The sequence below is a fragment of the Agelaius tricolor genome, unplaced genomic scaffold (assembly GCF_023055355.1).
Source record: "Agelaius tricolor isolate 1412-34295 unplaced genomic scaffold, bAgeTri1.0.p SCAF_53, whole genome shotgun sequence".
Classification (NCBI taxonomy): domain Eukaryota; kingdom Metazoa; phylum Chordata; class Aves; order Passeriformes; family Icteridae; genus Agelaius; species Agelaius tricolor.
In genome coordinates, this window is record NW_027269313.1 from 1,746,861 (window position 1) to 1,767,235 (window position 20,375).

General features: G+C 50.9%; 1 protein-coding gene and 1 long non-coding RNA gene across 2 annotated transcripts in view; one reads left to right on the forward strand and one right to left on the reverse strand.

Annotated features, from left to right (window-relative positions):
- Positions 1 to 20,375, reverse strand: part of LOC139604584 (uncharacterized) — a 186,257-nt gene that overhangs the window by 96,622 nt on the left and 69,260 nt on the right. The window lies entirely within an intron of this gene.
- LOC139604593 (serine/threonine-protein kinase PAK 3-like) lies at positions 11,757 to 18,515 on the forward strand. The gene is made up of 8 exons (XM_071455719.1): positions 11,757 to 11,815; positions 12,503 to 12,551; positions 13,313 to 13,425; positions 14,079 to 14,196; positions 14,881 to 14,980; positions 15,382 to 15,578; positions 16,937 to 17,074; positions 18,429 to 18,515. The coding sequence occupies exons 1-8, from the start codon at positions 11,757 to 11,759 to the stop codon at positions 18,513 to 18,515; spliced, it is 861 nt and encodes a 286-aa protein (XP_071311820.1).

The following is a 20,375-nucleotide window of genomic DNA, read 5'->3' on the forward strand; positions in this document are numbered from 1 at the left end:
CAAGGGCTTTAGACACTGGAGTGGGTGACACTTCCATCTTGTGGTTTGTTGGCTCGTTGTTTTGCTCGCACGAGAAGGCCTGTTCATTTTCCTCTTTTTCCAGTAAGCAATGATGCTTCTGTACAATGTTCCCTGCCCTTTTGCAGCCCTGGATGGGATTGTGGTCCAGTTTGAGTTTTCTACGTCTGCAGCAGCAGTAGCAAAGGCGTTGCTGTCACTTTCCTAGTTTTCCATTTCAGTGCTTTCAAGCTCTAAAAGCTCCGTTTTTCCGAGACAACCTTGCGTGCGGATGGCAGCCATGGAGGAAAATCAACTTCATATCCATCTAGAGTGGTGTTGAATTGTCCCATGATAATTTGGTGGCTGGGATTTAGAACCCCTCTGTCACTCTGAAATGTTATGATTTTTTCCTTAGAAGATGTTGTGGTAGATCTGAAAAGAAATGAGGTTCTACATGATAGGAAATGGCCTGTGCCTCATGCTCCTCTCTTGCCACAGATGACAGAAGCAAGAGCCGCCTCTCCCCTGGCCCCCGCTGCTCCTGGAGAAGAAGCCAAAGAGGAGCAAACTGAGGTGGATGAGCGCCAGCCTCCATCAGTGGTCAGACCACCATATTCTCAACGTGTAAGTGCCAGTTGTGTGTGGTGCTGTCTTTAGTGCAAGGCAGAGCTGCAAGGTTTGGAGCAGCCAGCACTTTGCTGTTGCTGGCTGAGGATGCTGGCTGCTGGAGTCCTGCCAGGAGCTGGGGATTTCCTCCAGGCAGAGACCGCAGAACTTGGCCTTTGAGCTGTCATGTTGAGGCAGCAAAGGGCTGGTGCCTCTGGGAGAGCATCTGGCTGCTTGGCTCAGGGAAGCTCTATCGCTTGGCTTCTGCCGTGCTATGGCCAAGGGCAAAGGAGGGAGTGCTGGAGGTGCCAGGCCTTGCTTTGTTTGTTTTCCCTCTCTGGAAAGGCGTGTTTGGCTTGTGAAAGCGGTCGGCACTTTCCATGAGTAGTTCTTCACTTGTACAGTCTCTTTTGGGCCAGCTGTCTTTTGGCTTTTGATAAGCTGCAAGGGGAGGATTGTGTGGTCCATGCAGCTGTGGGGGCCCATTCTTGTCCCGCGTGGCCAAAGAAACAAAGTGCGGAGTCGCGAAGCTTTCTTGCGAGGCCAAAAGCAGAAGCGGCCAGTTTCTGTTGATGCATAGTTTGGTGCAGTCTGCAGCTTTGGCAAGTGCCTCTGAGCTTGCAGTGGGGGTGAAGCTGCAAGTCCTTGACTGCTGTCTTGTGTTGCTCAGAACAGGAAGGCCATCTTGCAATGGTGCCTGCTGTATCTGAAGTGAAATGGGCAAATTTGTGGCTGGGGAGCTGCGTGGGCCAAAAGGAGCCAGGGTTGCTGCTGGCCTTGAGCCACTGAGGATGAGGCAGCGTGTGGCCAGGTGGCCAAGAAGGCCCAGGGCATGGTGGCCTGTGTCAGCAGCAGTGGGGCAGCAGGAGCAGGGCAGTGAGCGTGGCCCTGTGCTGGGCAGCGCTGCGGCCACAGCTGCAGTGCTGGGTGCACTTGTGGGCCCCTGGGCAGCAGAAAGTCCTTGAGGGGCTGCAGCACGTGCACAGAAGGACTGGGAGCTGGGCAAGGGGATGCAGCACAAGGCCAGTGAGGAGGTGCTGAGGGAGCTTTAGCCTGGACAATGGGAGGCTCTTGAGGGTCCTTCAGGCAAACTTCCATCATTCCCTGCATGACAGTGCTCAGCACAAGGGCTGTTTCCCTGCCAAACATGCCATCACTGCATCCAAGGGCTTTAGACACTGGAGTCGCTGACACTTCCCAACTTGTGGCTTGTGGGTTTCCTAGGAGGTGAAGGCCTGTTCATTTTCTCTTTTTCCAGCAAGCAAGGATGCTTCTGCGCAAACTTTCCTGTGCTTATAGGCACTGGGAGGGATTCTGAACCCTTTCTGGTTTTCCTTGTCTACTGCAGCAGTAGCAAAGGCCTTGCTGGCTCTTTCCTACTTTTCCATTTCCGAGCTTTCAAGAACCAAAAGCTGCCTTTTGCAGAGACAACCTTGCTTGCAAATGGCAGCCAGGGAGGAATATCGAATTCATAGCCTTATACTCTTCTATTGAATGTGCCCATTTCAGTCTGGTTGGAGTGACTTTGAATGCCATTGCTAACAAAGTTGATGATTTCTCCTAAGAAGATGTGGCTGTTGATACGAAGAGAAATGGGGTTATAAGCGTTAGCTAACGGCCTGTCCCTATGATTCTCTCTTTGCCACAGGTGAGAAGAGCAAGAGCCATCTTTCCCCTGGCTCTCTCTCCTATTGCAGAAGAAGCCAGAGAGGAGGAAAATGAGAAAGATGACCACCGCCTTTGTTCAGCCGTGGTCACACCAGAACGTCCTCATCATTCCAAGAGAGTAAGTGCCCGTTGTGGGAGGTGCCATCTTTAGTGCAAGGCAGAGGTGCAACTTTCTGAGCTGCCAGCACTTGCTGTGTCTGGCCCAGGATGCTGAGTGCTGGAGTCCTGCAGGACGTAGCCATTTCCTGCAGGCAGTGAGAGCTAGAAATTGGCCTTTGACCTGTCCTGTTGGGCCAGTGTTAAACTCGCAGCTCCGGCGGAGCTTCTGGCTGCTTGGCTCAGGGAAGCTCCATCTCTGGGCTTCTGCGGTGTCATGGCCAAGGGCTCACGTGGTAGTGCTGGAGGTCAAAAGGCTTTCTTGCTTGCTTTTCCCTTTTTGGAAAGTTGTGTTTGGCTTCTGGAAGTGTTCTGCAGTTTTCTTGAGTCGTTCTTCACTTGTAAAATCACTGCTGGCCCAACTGCCTTTTGGCTTTTGAGAAGGTGCAAAGAGCAGAAGGGCTAAGTTTCTACTGATCTGTGTAGTGATGAAGTATGCAGTTTTGGCAAGTGCATTGGAGCCCAGAGTGGGGGTGAAGCTGCAAGTCCTTGACTGCTGTCTTGTGTTGCTCAGAACAGGAAGGCCATCTTGCAATGGTGCCTGCTGTATCTGAAGTGAAATGGGCAAATTTGTGGCTGGGGAGCTGCATGGGCCAAAAGGAGCCAGGTTTACTGCTGGCCTTGAGCCACTGAAGATGAGGCAGCGTGTGGCCAGGTGGCCAAGAAGGCCCAGGGCATGGTGGCCTGTGTCAGCAGCAGTGGGGCAGCAGGAGCAGGGCAGTGAGCGTGGCCCTGTGCTGGGCAGCGCTGCGGCCGCAGCTGCAGTGCTGGGTGCACTTGTGGGCCCCTGGGCAGCAGAAAGTCCTTGAGGGGCTGCAGTGTGTGCACAGAAGGACAGGGGAGCTGGGCAAGGCGTTGCAGCACAAGGCCAGTGAGGAGGTGTTGAGGGAGATTTAGCCTGGACAATGGGAGGCTCTTGAGGGACCTTCAGGCAAACTTCCATCAATCCCTGCATGACAGTGCTCAGCACAAGGGCTGGTTCACACCAAAAATTCATCACTCATTGCATCCAAGGGCTTTAGACACTGGAGTGGGTGACACTTCCATCTTGTGGTTTGTTGGCTCGTTGTTTTGCTCGCACGAGAAGGCCTGTTCATTTTCCTCTTTTTCCAGTAAGCAATGATGCTTCTGTACAATGTTCCCTGCCCTTTTGCAGCCCTGGATGGGATTGTGGTCCAGTTTGAGTTTTCTACGTCTGCAGCAGCAGTAGCAAAGGCGTTGCTGTCACTTTCCTAGTTTTCCATTTCAGTGCTTTCAAGCTCTAAAAGCTCCGTTTTTCCGAGACAACCTTGCGTGCGGATGGCAGCCATGGAGGAAAATCAACTTCATATCCATCTAGAGTGGTGTTGAATTGTCCCATGATAATTTGGTGGCTGGGATTTAGAACCCCTCTGTCACTCTGAAATGTTATGATTTTTTCCTTAGAAGATGTTGTGGTAGATCTGAAAAGAAATGAGGTTCTACATGATAGGAAATGGCCTGTGCCTCATGCTCCTCTCTTGCCACAGATGACAGAAGCAAGAGCCGCCTCTCCCCTGGCCCCCGCTGCTCCTGGAGAAGAAGCCAAAGAGGAGCAAACTGAGGTGGATGAGCGCCAGCCTCCATCAGTGGTCAGACCACCATATTCTCAACGTGTAAGTGCCAGTTGTGTGTGGTGCTGTCTTTAGTGCAAGGCAGAGCTGCAAGGTTTGGAGCAGCCAGCACTTTGCTGTTGCTGGCTGAGGATGCTGGCTGCTGGAGTCCTGCCAGGAGCTGGGGATTTCCTCCAGGCAGAGACCGCAGAACTTGGCCTTTGAGCTGTCATGTTGAGGCAGCAAAGGGCTGGTGCCTCTGGGAGAGCATCTGGCTGCTTGGCTCAGGGAAGCTCTATCGCTTGGCTTCTGCCGTGCTATGGCCAAGGGCAAAGGAGGGAGTGCTGGAGGTGCCAGGCCTTGCTTTGTTTGTTTTCCCTCTCTGGAAAGGCGTGTTTGGCTTGTGAAAGCGGTCGGCACTTTCCATGAGTAGTTCTTCACTTGTACAGTCTCTTTTGGGCCAGCTGTCTTTTGGCTTTTGATAAGCTGCAAGGGGAGGATTGTGTGGTCCATGCAGCTGTGGGGGCCCATTCTTATCCCGCGTGGCCAAAGAAACAAAGTGCGGAGTCGCGAAGCTTTCTTGCGAGGCCAAAAGCAGAAGCGGCCAGTTTCTGTTGATGCATAGTTTGGTGCAGTCTGCAGCTTTGGCAAGTGCCTCTGAGCCTGCAGTGGGGGTGAAGCTGCAAGTCCTTGACTGCTGTCTTGTGTTGTTCAGAACAGGAAGGCCATCGTACAATGATGCCTGCTGTATCTGAAGTGAAATGGGCACCTTTGTGGCTGGGGAGCTGCGTGGGCCAAAAGGAGCCAGGGTTGCTGCTGGCCTTGAGCCACTGAGGATGAGGCAGCGTGTGGCCAGGTGGCCAAGAAGGCCCAGGGCATGGTGGCCTGTGTCAGCAGCAGTGGGGCAGCAGGAGCAGGGCAGTGAGCGTGGCCCTGTGCTGGGCAGCGCTGCGGCCACAGCTGCAGTGCTGGGTGCACTTGTGGGCCCCTGGGCAGCAGAAAGTCCTTGAGGGGCTGCAGCACGTGCACAGAAGGACTGGGAGCTGGGCAAGGGGATGCAGCACAAGGCCAGTGAGGAGGTGCTGAGGGAGCTTTAGCCTGGACAATGGGAGGCTCTTGAGGGTCCTTCAGGCAAACTTCCATCATTCCCTGCATGACAGTGCTCAGCACAAGGGCTGTTTCCCTGCCAAACATGCCATCACTGCATCCAAGGGCTTTAGACACTGGAGTCGCTGACACTTCCCAACTTGTGGCTTGTGGGTTTCCTAGGAGGTGAAGGCCTGTTCATTTTCTCTTTTTCCAGCAAGCAAGGATGCTTCTGTGCAAACTTTCCTGTGCTTATAGGCACTGGGAGGGATTCTGAACCCTTTCTGGTTTTCCTTGTCTACTGCAGCAGTAGCAAAGGCCTTGCTGGCTCTTTCCTACTTTTCCATTTCCGAGCTTTCAAGAACCAAAAGCTGCCTTTTGCAGAGACAACCTTGCTTGCAAATGGCAGCCAGGGAGGAATATCGAATTCATAGCCTTATACTCTTCTATTGAATGTGCCCATTTCAGTCTGGTTGGAGTGACTTTGAATGCCATTGCTAACAAAGTTGATGATTTCTCCTAAGAAGATGTGGCTGTTGATACGAAGAGAAATGGGGTTATAAGCGTTAGCTAACGGCCTGTCCCTATGATTCTCTCTTTGCCACAGGTGAGAAGAGCAAGAGCCATCTTTCCCCTGGCTCTCTCTCCTATTGCAGAAGAAGCCAGAGAGGAGGAAAATGAGAAAGATGACCACCGCCTTTGTTCAGCCGTGGTCACACCAGAACGTCCTCATCATTCCAAGAGAGTAAGTGCCCGTTGTGGGAGGTGCCATCTTTAGTGCAAGGCAGAGGTGCAACTTTCTGAGCTGCCAGCACTTGCTGTGTCTGGCCCAGGATGCTGAGTGCTGGAGTCCTGCAGGACGTAGCCATTTCCTGCAGGCAGTGAGAGCTAGAAATTGGCCTTTGACCTGTCCTGTTGGGCCAGTGTTAAACTCGCAGCTCCGGCGGAGCTTCTGGCTGCTTGGCTCAGGGAAGCTCCATCTCTGGGCTTCTGCGGTGTCATGGCCAAGGGCTCACGTGGTAGTGCTGGAGGTCAAAAGGCTTTCTTGCTTGCTTTTCCCTTTTTGGAAAGTTGTGTTTGGCTTCTGGAAGTGTTCTGCAGTTTTCTTGAGTCATTCTTCACTTGTAAAATCACTGCTGGCCCAACTGCCTTTTGGCTTTTGAGAAGGTGCAAAGAGCAGAAGGGCTAAGTTTCTACTGATCTGTGTAGTGATGAAGTATGCAGTTTTGGCAAGTGCATTGGAGCCCAGAGTGGGGGTGAAGCTGCAAGTCCTTGACTGCTGTCTTGTGTTGCTCAGAACAGGAAGGCCATCTTGCAATGGTGCCTGCTGTATCTGAAGTGAAATGGGCAAATTTGTGGCTGGGGAGCTGCATGGGCCAAAAGGAGCCAGGTTTACTGCTGGCCTTGAGCCACTGACGATGAGGCAGCGTGTGGCCAGGTGGCCAAGAAGGCCCAGGGCATGGTGGCCTGTGTCAGCAGCAGTGGGGCAGCAGGAGCAGGGCAGTGAGCGTGGCCCTGTGCTGGGCAGCGCTGGGGCCACAGCTGCAGTGCTGGGTGCACTTGTGGGCCCCTGGGCAGCAGAAAGTCCTTGAGGGGCTGCAGCGCGTGCACAGAAGGACAGGGGAGCTGGGCAACGGGGTGCAGCACAAGGCCAGTGAGGAGGTGCTGAGGGAGCTTTAGCCTGGACAATGGGAGGCTCTTGAGGGACCTTCAGGCAAACTTCCATCAATCCCTGCATGACAGTGCTCAGCACAAGGGCTGGTTCACACCAAAATTCATCCCCCCTGCATCCAAGGGCTTTAGACACCGGAGTAGCTGACACTTCCCAACTTGTGGTTTGTTGGTTTCCTAGGAGGTGAAGGCCTATTCATTTTCTCTTTTTCCAGCAAGCAGGGATGCTTCTGCACCATCTTTCCTGCTCTTATCAAACTCTTGAAGGCATTCTGCACCCTGTTTGCACCTTGATCCAGGTGGAGCTTTTGTGTTTCCAGGCCTTCATGCATGGCCTTAAAGATTACTTTGAGTTTCGCAGTGCCTGTGACTTTCTACAGTCCAGGGAATCAGTGTGTGTTGTGTTCGGGAATTTAGCAGGAGGTCAATGCCCTTGCATTCCAGCTGCTCCTCAGAGATCATAGCACTTGTGGGGAGTTGCTGGGCTTTATTTCTGTTTCCAGCCACTTTAGCACCATCAGTGTGCTTGAGTCCAAGAGAACTTACCCGAGCACAGACGCATAAAGAGTGCAGTTCCCCGTGCAATTCTCTGGGTCTGATCTCTTTCCATAAGGACCTACACACTCCAAATTCCCCAAGAATGTGCTTTTCTGAAGCAACAGGGAGCAATCTCAGGAGAGCGGGAGTGTTCGGGGCACTGGCTACCAAGTTTTGATGTGTGCAGCAACAGAGAGGACAGTAAAGGGATGTTATAGTAGTGAGATCTATCTGCCTGTATTCCTACCTATCTATCTATTTCTGTAACATTTCCATAATTGAATTTTCCTGGCTCTGGTCCAAAGCAGTTGGAGGTGTAAAGGTCACCTAATTCATCCCTCTCAGGAGAGGATTAGAGACATGTTCCCTTGACCAATTCTGAGCAGGCAGAGATGTTTCCCCCTCCAGATATGTTGGTTTTTCCCTTTAGAGTTGTTTTCCTCCTCCAGCCTCTTGTGCCCTCAAGTCCTCAGTTAATTTGTAGATTTCTGCCTGTCCTAAAGAGGTGGAACAATTCCATGTTTAGGTGGTGTTTGGTGACTCTGGTCATACATGCCATGCCATACGTGACACAGGGTTTCCTTCACTGGCATCCCCAGGGCTGTGTAAGTGCATTCGTTAATGGGGCCTTAGGAGAGTCTCTGTTTCTGCTGGTCAGAATTCTCAGCTGACAAAAGAGGGAGAAGAAACACCTTGGTCCTCTTCCACATACTGAGGTGGCCATAGAGGCTCTGTGACCTCCATCAAAGATCTTTGCACACATTCTTATCTCCTGAATGACCAGGATTTCTTACAAGAGTATAGATGTCAGGTATGCAGGAATGCTGGTGCAGGCCTGAAATGAACTTGAACTGCAGAAGTGTCTCTCACAAGATCTGAGCTCACCCAGGAAGCCACCTGCAGAGCCAGGATGGAGCTGTGGGAGAGGGTGGGGTGTCAGTCACTACTGAAAGACAAACAGGACATGGCAGAAGCAGAGGGAGGCCCTCAGCAGACCCTTGAGAAATGCCACATCTTCCCTGTCAGCTGCCTGAGAGGCTGTTGGAGCTTCAGTCCCAGATGGCCCCTGATTGTAGGGCCAGGGTCACTTTGGAATCTGTGCCTCCCCTCAAACAGAGAATGACCCAGGAGAGCAGCAGCACAGTGCTTTGGGAACGTGTGAGCCCAGCAGTCTTTGAGTCTTGGCCCACAAAGGTCGCGTGGGAAGTTGAAACCCATCTTCTCTTGCTTTCTGTGCAGGTGCTTCTAGAGAAAGGGCAGGAGCAGATTGCTTCATCAGAGATGCCATGGCAGACTCAGGGAGAGCTGTTCCCAGCGCGAGAGCAGGAAGAGCAGCTCAGGCAGCAGGTGGAAGAGCCACAGGAGAATGGCCAGGTAAGCCTGACTGGCCAGGGGACAGAGGGAAGGGCAGGAAGAGGGGCATAAAGCAGAGCTTGTGGGACTGAGGAGGCCAGGAGTCCCACAGGCACTGGAAGCACAGAGCCTTGGAATCTGCAGAGATCAGCCCTGGGACAGGAGGTTTGCAATGGAAGCAGAGGAGGGAAGCAGAAAGAAGGGGCTGAATAAATGTGATTTTGAGGCTGCAAGACGAAAAAAGCTGAGTCTGATGGCAGCTCCCAGTCACTTGCTCTGCATTTGTGTGTACAGAACATCAAAGCAGAGCCACAAGCAGAGCTGCCCGAAGCTCAGAGTGCCATCATGGCAGTGAAGAGGAGGAACAAGGAAGACATGAGTAGAATTCAAGAGGATAATCTCCATCAGCAGAGGAGCGATCAACAAAACCAGGTGAGTGAAAGAGTGGCAGGCACTCCACTCATGAAATATCCTCTCCCTTCTCCTTTACAGTCTATCAAGGGACACGTGCAGGCAGAGCTGCAGGACTCTGAGGCTAGCAACAAGGTAAGGGAGAAGAGGCTGGAGGAAGAAATGAAAATCATCAGAGAGAAACTTAATCGCCTCCCTCAGGCTCTAGAAGTGAGTGAAAGAGGGATGCAGTCACTGCAGTCACCAAGCGGGTGGTTTCTGCCCTTCTTGCCTTTCCACTCAGAGCAGCAGGGAGTGGGGTGATGCCTCTGATCCTGCTGTAGTGTGTATCACAGTCACTCTGAAGGACATTTCCTGGTGTGCTGAATCTCAACTGCTGCCCTGGACAGTGAAACTTGTCCTTTGGCCTTTTGGCCAGCAGTCATCCAAGTTGATTCCTGCTGGCCTGTTCCTGCTCTCCTTGTTTCTTGAGGTGTTTTTACAGTGGAATGTGGTGACCCAGCTGGAGGATTGGAACAAGCTGTCTGTATCCTCTGTCAATCTGTTCTTTCCCTTTCCTCACAGTTGATGACTCCTGGCTGACAGGGACAAGCTGTAGTGTCTGACTGCTTTGTTCTGTTTGACTTGAGGTGCGAGTGTTGACGTCTCACCGGGCAGCCTGCGAAGACTTCCAGCGAATGTCTGGCAATGAAGAGCCCCAAGTTTGCCATGAGGCACAGGAACAGTGCCCACCAGAAATGCTCCAAGTGCAGCACATCCTGGGCTCTGAACCTGCTGCCGCAGCAGCATCATCTCGAGGAAGCCTTTCTGTCAAACCTGGAAGCTCAAGCTGGGGCAGTTCCTTCATCTCCCTGGAACAGGAGACTGAGGAGAAGTACCTGGAGATGCTGGGTATGTCTGGGGGATTTCTTGTCTGAGGGACAGTGTGTTGTGTGCAGGTGTCAGCAGAGCTATACCAGATGCTCTTCCTGAGTTTGGTGTCACAGGGCCATTTAGGACTCCCCAGAGGAAGTGCTGTGCTCCGAGGCAGCGAGAGAGCGCTCTGGGTGTTCCTGCTGCCTCTGAGGGCACCTTGGACTGGCTTGGGTTTGCCTGAGCTTCCCTCTTCGCTAAAGGCTGAAGCAAGGATTGTTCTTGGATCAGCAGAAGGCTGTGACCTAGCAAATGATCTAGGCAAATCCTGTGTGCTAGTGGTCACACTGAACAGAATTTTTAGCTTCCTAAATTCTCCTTAGACTCCTGACTTCCAACCAGTCATCAGAGCAAAAACACTTCACAGAAATGGACTGCTTTTGGAGTTTTGTCTTTTTGGTTGGGGATTTTTTTTTTTTGGGGGGGGGGGGGGTGTTTTTGTGTTTATTTTTTGTAGGGGCCTTTTGGTTTTTTGTTTCTGTGGGGTTTTTTGTTGTGTTTTGGGTTTTTTGGTTGATGGTTTGTGGGGTTTTTTTGGTGGAGTTGGTTTTTCTCCATCCTGAAAGAGCCCTTCTGCCCCACATCTTACTGATGACATTTTTATGACTGTTACTGTTACCACTACTGCATCTGCATTATATTTTCATGAGAATGCTATCTTTTTGTCAAAGAGAACTACTTTGAAAGAACATCAGGTTACAGGACAAATAGAGAGCACAAGGTGTTTTCCATGTGCCCCCAAAGAAAAAAGCAATACTTTTAGAACAACTTTTATTTAATCTTCTAGTTTTACGCTTATCAAGATGTGTCCCAAGAGACACATCCAAGTGGCATGATCAGATAAAACTGTACTGTAGGCATTTCTCAGGAGAGAGCCTCCAGCCCAGCCATGGTATATTCTTTAGATCCATGGGTATTTTTCCATACCCGATTCCCACTCTTTCCCATGACTGTTAGAATCCTAGCCATTGGCCCAAGCCCTACTCAGATCAGTCCCTAGGAAAACATATCAAGTCCTTTGTGATTCTGCAGCACAACCCAATGAATCTGCTTCTTGCCCGGAACAGCTGCCAGTGCTGTGCTCTCAGATAAGACCTGGTGGGGCTGAGACCAGAGCCCGGTGGATTCTGTGTCTACCATCACCTGTTGGGACCAAAAGGGCATTGATCTGTGCCTCGGTGGGGCTGATCTCAAAGCCCATCCTGTTGTGTCCTGAATGGGGGCAACAGCTTGTACAGGGCTCAGGCTCACTCTGGCTTCTTCCCATCAGTGCCTGTCAGTGCTCATGCTTGGGCTTTGCCAGCCTTGTTGTGCTAGCTACCCTGTCCCTGAGGGCTGGAGGGACTGCAGAGGCTGGAGCCTTCCTTAGCTGGGAGAGGGGCATCTTTGAGCTCAGCCTGCTCATAAACAGGTGAGGGTCCTGATGCTGAAAGCCCTGTCGGAATCGATTATAGCATGAGCTGCTCTGGTTTACAAATGGGAAGGAATTCTTTTGGCAAATTGCTGAAAGGTGGAGAAGATTTCCTTCTCTCCTGGAAATGCATCTCCCTGTGCTTTCTTTCCTGTCAAGAGAACTCTTCAAAGGACTGTACAAAATCAGTCTCTGTGCCAGCCATCTGTACTGCAGGGCTGCCTATCCTGTTGCTGTTGCTGTTGTGGTTGTTGTTACCCAGCTGAGCACAAAGGGCTCAGAGCCCCAGAGAGTGGGGCTGCCTTTTATATCTCCTGAAAGCTGCGATCTCTGCTTTCAAGTTAGCATCCTGCATTTTATTTCCCTTAGGGAGAATGGTCAACCAGGAAAATCCCATGATGAAATACACTGAACTGGAACATATTGGCAGCGGGTGAGTCCAAGCGCAGTTACTCCTGCACAACCATGGGCCAGGTGTTTTTCTGGTGGAATGTCTATCCAGCGTGAAGTCAGGCCAGCTGCAAAGATGTTCACACACTGGGGATAGATTGTCCCATCTCTCAGTGCTGCTCAGAATTTGTGAGTGGGCTCAGAAGGCATTGTTAGCGACATCTCCATGTTGCCAAGGTCTTGCCTCCATCAAGGAACAGGACCTGGAAGATCTCCTTGTCTCTCAAGTGTGGGACAGCTCTGTGTTAATTTCTTTAGCATTTTTGGATGTCTCAAAATCATACTGGCACACTAATGATAAAAGAAGAAACTTGCTTGCCTGAAAGAGCAACCTACCCCCATCAAAGCTTTAAGATAACAGTTGCCAGGAACATTTCTTTCCCCTGGTTTGCAGAAGGAAAGTCTCTGTGGTCAGGATAGGAACCACACAGTTTAGAAAGTGAAACCCAAGAGGAAAGACTAAACTCCCTTTAGAAGTTGAACCCCAGTGCTTCAGGAACAGGCTCAGTGCCCATGCACTTGAGAGGAAAGTGCATCATCTGCCTTCTGGCAGAGCCCTCCTGCATCCTCTGCAGGTTTTGACACTTCCAGCAGAGATCTCCTGTGTGGGCTGCCTTTCACTCTAGGAGCTAAACAGCTTCTCCTTTCTCTGCTTCTGTTTTGTTTCTAGGGGTTTTGGACATGTGGTCAGAGCACTCAACAATGCCACAGGAGGAGAGGTAAATGTCAACAGGCCCTGCAAACTCTGCTGCTCTTGAGGGGCTTTCCCCTCTGGTGTGAGCTGTGGCTGGAGCTTTGGGCAGAGCTGTGCTGAAAAGGCACAAGAAGCACAGACTGCTGCCAGCCTGCAAAATACATTTGGGACTTTGTCCTCCTCAGCTGCCGGAAGGAAGGCACGGAGGGCACCAGTTCCTTTCAGAGAAGGACGCGCTCGCTCGCTCTCCATTGCTAAAACAAAGGTGGTGCCTTTGAGCACCTCACTGCTCTTTGGGGCTACAGCTTCAGAGTCCTGAATTCTCATTTCTGGCTGCCAGCAAATACATCTGAAAGTTCCTGGTAGTTCCTTAGCCACCTGCAGTGCAGCACTTGGGAACTGCATGTAGGGAGAGATCTGTAAGGTGCCCTAAAAGCCCTGCCCATAGGCCAAGATGTATCCACAGAGTATTAAGGCATGGATTACTTCTTCTGAATCCCATCCAAAGCAGCAGAGAGTGTGGTCAGAGGTTTGCCGGTGATAGCTGAGACACCACTCTTACCAAGTGGTCAAGGCAAAATGTCAGTGGCCCCACGTGTGCTGTAACTGGCCCCCAAGGGAGCAGAGAAATGGGCTGTTGGAATGTCAGTTCCTCATTACTGCAGTGCCTCATCACAAGGCAGTTTGGCACAGCTCAGCTGTGTCATTGCAAAATCACTTGCTCCATGTGCATTGTGGTCTCGTGCCACCAACTTCTCGAGTTACTGATTTTCAATGTCATTTTAGGTGGCCATAAAGAAAATAAATCTCCAAGGACTGGGGAGGAAGGAACTAACTGTTAATGAAATCGTGATCATGAAGAGGTATAGGAGTTCCAGTGTTGTGAATTATTTAGACAGGTGAGAGGTCATGGTCTTATCCCATCCATGGGCATTTACATACAGCAAACATGAGAGGTTAAAAACCCACTTTGATTAGTGGCAGAAAGTAGAGCTGTTAATTTTTATTTATTCATATTTCTCTACTCATCTCCAATGGATGAGAAGAGAGTGCATCTTGTCTGCATGAGTTTTCCCTGCCACTCATCGTTTGAAAATTATTCCAAACTTATTCAAAACCTGGATCAACTGTATCTTCCTAAGTCAATAGCCTCAAAGTACACTGCCTCCACATTTTTTCAGGATTGATTTTTTAAAGTTTCTTAAATGCTGATGGACCATCCTAAAGTGGATTTCCCTTAGATTGTTGCCCCTCTTTGCCATTGCTGTGCCATTGCTGTGCATGCCAGGAAGACGAGGTGCTTATTTCCAGAAACACCATGCCTGACAGGTTTTTACCTGGGCTGTTACTAAACTGCATTTTTCACTTGCTGGCCATCTAAGATTTCTTTTTCACAGCTGTGTCTTTCTCCTCCAGAACTGCACAGACTGCAGATTGTCTATTCCTTTGATTCTGTCTTAGTCACAAAGGCACCTGGAAACAAGAAACCTGGAGGCAAAAAGTCAAGCTAGCCATGCTTGTTTATCTCCATGCCCTTGTTTCCTTCTTTCAGCTACCTTCTGGGTGAGGAACTCTGGCTGGTTATGGAGTACATGGATGGAGGCGCCCTCAGTGATGTCATCCACAAGACCTGCCTGTCTGAAGACCACATTGCAGCCATCAGTCGGGAGGTCAGCAATCCCATCTGTGCTTCTGAGGGCTTGGGCAGGATTGTCTGGGAACAGGGGCTCAGAACAGGAGTGATTTCCTGTTCCAAGCTTTGTTTCTGTGTGGCTGGTATGCTATGGGCAAGTAAAAGCACCTCAAGTGAAAGGCCTGCCAGTGCCCCTGCACTCCCTGTACTCAGTGCCAGTACTCTTATCTCCTGCTGTTGTACTCTCGCTCTGTCTCTTGTATTTGCTGTTCTCCATCTTGCCTCGCTAAACTTTTGCCTGTCTTCACTGCATTCCTTGCCTGTAAAAGCAAAGGTGCTGGTGGCAGGATTTGAAACAAACAGCAAAGAAAAAAGAGAGACTCATTTCTCTCAGTCCTCAGCTAAAAAGGATAGGAGTGCAGCCCAAATGCTCTTTGCTTCTGAGCACATGCACTGCAGCAGCAGTCATTCTGGCTGGTTTGCAGGGGACAGCCTACAACAGCAGGTGCTGTTGCTCTTTCAAAAGCTGACGTGCCTTTCCTCAGAAAGGACCTGCTCTGCAAGTGTTGGAGCAGCAAGCTCTTCCTCTCAGTGGCCATTACTGTTCTGCCATTACTCCCCATTCCCCTGGAGAGGGAATCTTTTAGATTCTTTGTTTCCTTTCTTGTGTGATGAAATCCCATCACTCATTTTTCCCTTCTCTTTCTGTATTCTCTCTCAGTGCCTGCAAGGACTGGATTTTCTTCATTCAAACGATGTGATCCATCGAGATGTGAAGAGCGACAACATCCTTCTCAGAACTGACGGTTCTGTCAAGCTGAGTCAGTATATTCTTGGTTATGTGCAGCATTCCAGGGATGTGGGTGTGGGGCTGCTTTGAGTGACTGCCAGCTCCCCAAAAATGGTGCTGGTGGCAGCGCAGGGACACCCGCTGTGAGCTGAGGGCACAGTTGCAATATGCACAGAGGTAGGACAAGGAACAAGCAGTCAAGGGTGGCCTTGCTCTGTGTGTGTCCCTTCCAGAGGGAGGGAGTTACGAGTCTAAAGTTTCCAAAGAACAAAAGCCACTGCTGGAGGCAGTGTAAAAAATGGGGGAATTTTTTAAGTCGCCAATGCCAGGAGATTCAACAGCACATTTTCAAACTTCTACTGGGGAATTCTTTTGTACGTTTTCCTAATTGCACAGAATTGAAATAAAACCAGTATTTTGCTTTCTCCTCAGCTGATTTTGGCCTCTCTACTCAGCTCACCCCTGAGCAGAGCAGACCGTGCTTGGTAGCCGGGACTCCTTGGTGGATGGCACCTGAAGTGGTGACAGGTCAACCATATGGCCCCAAAGTGGACATATGGTCTTTTGGAATTGTGGGGGTTGAAATGTTAGAAAAAGAACCTCCTTACTGGGACCAAAGTCATACCTCGGTAAGGAGCAAATACTCACTCATCCCACTGCCTTTCTCGCCTGTCCCATGTCCTGTGTGCCATTGGACAAAATCCCATCGCCATCTGCTGGAACTACTTCCATCAAGTTTCCCTCTATTCCACTACTTTCCCTCCTAAAAATGTCCCTGCAACACATCAGCATCTGCTGTAGATTTGGATACATCAGTGGTCAAACTCAAGCCTTACCATATGCAAACAAACTCCATTCTCAGGAAACACTTTCCCTTGGGTTATAAGTGGTTCCAGTTCTTTTGTCTGTGGAGATGGCCCCAGTAACAGGAAACAAGCACCTTAGAACTGCTGTTATCTTTCCATAAATGAAGGAAGGAAACCCAAACCCAACAAAGTTTCTAAAACTGTGGTCTTTAGAGAGGAACCTAACCCCCTCTGCAGTTTCTTCTCACTGGGAAACATGCCTGAAACCTGGGCATGAGGGTGTAAAGGCCACAGAGTCTCTTCTGCTTCTTGTGCAGTGCTGCTGCACTGCATTTAGTGACCGTGTTTCTCTCCTAGCCCAAGGCCCGTTCTCTGCATCACCAAGCCAGAGCCTGGTGATGTGGAGAGCCAGCCAAAAGCTCCTGCTTGTTTCCTGGCACTTTCTGGGATGGGCCTACCATTAATGTATTGACTTGAGTAGCCAAATGAGCAGAGGGTGACCACAGGGATGGCACCTCTCCTCCTCTGACCCTGACAGTTTTTCTTTTGCTGCAAAATGGGAGGGAAGCTGAAATTTTCAGACTGCTGAGAGACAGAGCTGCAGGTGGCTCCTGTATGGCCAAGCAGGCATTTTCATCCCAATACATTTGTGCAGGCATCTTAATGTGTCTGTGTTGAAGATGAGATTGTAAATGTTTGTTTCCTTCTCTGGGGATTAACTGATGGATTTCCTTTCTTTCCTTCCAATTCCCATTGTTTTCAAGAACAGCACAAAAAGCTTGATGAGTTTTGTTCTATGGCATGTGTGCTTAAAGGACCAACAAGCACTGCAGAGATGCCTTTCATGTACTAACCCTTGAAATTAGTTTGTATAGCACAGCTTCCAAAAAGCCTCTCAAGCTGGTGTGAATCCTCAGAGAAGCAAATGTGCATTTGTTGATGTAGTTCCCACTAACTAGGTCAGTCAATCAAATCAGCTGCCAAGGCAAGATCTGCGGGATGGTGGAAAAGCTGTGGCTGCATCGGGGTTTGGGTTTTTGGTTGGTAAAGGAAAGTCATCTCTGGGTCTTTGCAAGGGCAGAAACTGCCACTGAAGAACAGAGGTTAAACAAAGGGATCTGGGAGAGCCTTAGAGATGTGAAAGCAGCAGGTGGAGCCTCGTGTTTTTTTTTTTTCTCCAGGCTCGACGCCTGATAGCCACAGTAGGGACCCCAAAACTGCGGCAGCCCAAGCTCCTCTCAGCTTTGCTGCGTGACTTCCTGAGCTGCTGCCTGCAGACAGATGAGGAGCGGCGCTGGTCTGCCAAGGAGCTCCTGCAGGTAAAATGTGAAGGGGCTGCAGGTGAAACAGGCTCTGAGGGATGGGCTCCTCCTCCACTCAAGTCCAAGGCATCAGATGAGCCCCCTTCCTCCTCACCTCCACTCTTGGTGCTCTTCAAATGAAAATGGTGAGGAATCCTAGACTGGGCTGGGCTGGCAGGGCCCTGTAAAAGGTCCTGTGGTGCAAGTGTCCTGCAATGAGCAGGGACATCTTTAAAGAAATCAGGTTGCTCAGAGCCCTTTGCCACTTGACCTGGAATGGCTCCAGGGATGGGGCACCTACAAGCTCTTGGGGCAAGCTGTGCCAGGGTTGCACCATGCTCCGAGTAAACAAGTTCTTAGACCTACTCTGACTTGATCCCCATTTTGTTTAAAAATATTCACCCACATCCTATTGTAACTGGCCCTGTTAAAAAAGATGTCCCCCACTTTCTTCAAAACCACTCTGAAGTCTTGAAAAGCAACAGTAAAATCTCCTTCGGGCCTGTTCTTCACACAACTGAATAACTCCACCTCTCTCCTCATTTCTTGAGAGGAGAGCTGCTCTGTTTTCTGTTTCTGTCGCCCTCTTTTGTAATTTGGTGGGGTGTTCAATTTTATCTAACAGCAAAAGAATTGAAGCAGAGCAATGCAGGGTACAGAGCCATGAAATGGTGGTGGAGGAACCCAAGGAAGCCAGTCCCAGCTGAGCAGTCAGAGATTTGGCTGTGGGCAGGAGGGGCTGTGGGGGGCTCACTGGGAGCCTCGGAGGGGCCCTGGTTTGTACCCCCCAGCCCACCCTTAGAGGTTTCTGGCACACAAACAGGGACAGCTGGGAGGGACTTGTCCCAGCCCCATCTGCTGCCTGGCACGCTCAAGCAGATGGGAACTGTGCCAGGGTTACTGCCAGGTTGTGTGGCAGAGAGGGAACTGCAGGGCCCAGTGCCACTGGGCTGGCCCTGCTGGGAAGGAGGGTGCCATCCAGCACACAAGGGGCAGGGCATGGAAAGGCAGACACTGCTCTGTCTCCCTGTGGGAATCAGCACAGTGCCTGTCTTGCAAAGACAGGGACCTATATGAGTCATTGGAGTTTCCTGAAAAGAAGAAACTCCAAGGACAGAAAGCACCATTTCTACAGCACTGGCAGGGCAAAAATCTCAGCAAGATGAAGACACCTGGATAAATGGATGAGTGGGATTCTGGGCCAGGTTTGCCTGTGATGGCAAAGTCCTGCACATAAAGATGGAGCTGTAGATGGTCCCATTGGTCCTCTTCCCGCATCCTTCTAGAAGCCAGAGGAATCCTGTGAAGCACTGAGCTTGGAAAGTCATGGTTCCTTGGTTTTTGTTGATTTGGTTTCTTTCCCTTTGGGCAGCATCCATTTGTAAGATTTGCTGAGCCTGCGTCCAGCCTGGTGCCACTGATTGTTTCAGTGAAGAAGAGGAAGGAGACAAGAATGTGACAATCACATCAGGATCATTTATTCCTCAACCTTCTTAGAGTAGGACTGTAGGTTAGGAATAGGATTAGGATTAGGATTAGGATTAGGATTAGGATTAGGATTAGGATTAGGACTAGGACTGGGATTAGGATTAGGATTAAGGTTAGGGTTAGAGTAGGATTGTGTAATAGGACTGCAGAGTAGGATTGGAAATTAATAAAGTTTCTGAAACCACAACTTGCCTTGAAGATTCCCTTCCTTCTCACTCTGCAAATAAACTCGAGAATTCCATCTGAATTGTCTGTTGTTTCTTAAAGGTGGAAAGTGACACAGTGTCTTTGGCATGGTGTGAGAGTGGAGAAGGATCTTCTCCATTCATCCTCTCCAGACCACACTGCCTTTGGAATATGGCGCGCTGGTCTGTTTTTGGCCAGCTTTGGTACTTCTATTTGAGGCAGAAAGGGCAATGGCATTTGAAGGCAAAAGCAAAGGAGGAATGAGGCAGGCCAAACATCTTGTGCAGATGCAGGCGTTCAGCTGTGACTGGAGAGCATTGGGGTTCCTGCCACTTGGATTTGGATCCCTAGGTGCAATGTCTTTGTCTGGAGGAGAGCCTTGCTCAAGTGAGAAAGCAGAAAGATCAGAGAGGGTGCTCGGCAAGGTCTCCTGAGGTGCAGAGCTGTGAGCGCCTGTGAGGTGAGAGCGGGCCCGGCCTTGCCCGGGCTGGAGCCCCAGCAGAGCCCAGGCAGAGGCCGGAGCAGGCTGAGCCCCGGCAGAGGCAGGCTGGAAGGAGGCCCTTGGAGCTGCCAGAGGCAGCAGCCGGGCCCTGGGTGCCTGTTCCTGGGAGCGGGCGAATCCTGCTCTCTCAGAGCCCAGGTGGCAGCTGGCTGCTGCCGAGGGGAAGCGCAGCCGTGCTGGGCACAGCCCGGCCTGGAGGCATTGGCCGTCTGGAGTGTGCCCAGGAGCAGAGAAAGGCCAAGGGCAGCCGAGGGCCGCTGGGCTGGCTGAGGATTCCTCCTCTTCTGCCGGCTGCCCTGCAACTCCTGGCCAAGGTCAGCAGTGTGTGCAGCACTCTGGGCACGGGGGCAGGGAGCCGGGCTGCTCGGCAGGCTGGAGCACAGGGCAGCCTCCTTCAGGCCCGGCACTTCTGCCAGGGGAAGCGAGGCCAGCGTGAGGCAGGGACAGCTTGGCAGGGCACGTCTGCAGGAGCCAGCGCCTCACGCAGCTCTGGCAGGAAGCACCTGCAATCCTGCAGTTCTGCACTCAGCCAGAGCAAAGGTGTGAGATGCAGAGTGTTTGGCAGAAATATTCAGGCCCACCAGGCCAGCCTGCTTTGTGCTCTCTGGCACACAGCAAGCGCTGTGCAATGCAGCTCTGAGCTGCTGGGAGAGAGGCAGTCGGGGATGTGCCTCAGGCTTGTGCTTGAGGAGTGAACTGATTTGGAAGGGAGGAGAATAATTTCAGTAGGCGATCTGTGTTTTCTTTATTCCTTTCTGAAAGACAGATACAATGTGGCTTCATTAAGCAAAAGCACAGCTTTTTTTTTTTCTCCTGCATTTTAGTATGACAACCCAGGCAAGCCCTTCAAAACCGCAACTGAAGCATTTCCCACCCAGTGAGCATAAAAAAAACCCAAACCCCCCTCCCCCCATCTTTCTATTGTAGATCTTGACATTTTGGGCTGGTCCTGCAAAGGATGAAGCTGCCTTTAAGGTCTGAAGCACCTTCTTGTCTTGCCAGCAAGGACACAGATGCTTGAGCAGTTCTGGAATCAGGCTATGAGTTTGTTTGCTTTTGGCTTCTCGTGTTGTTGCAGCCCCTCTGTGCAAATAACCCTGCGAGCTGACTGAGCCTTGCTCACTCTGTCCCTGCCAGTGTCTT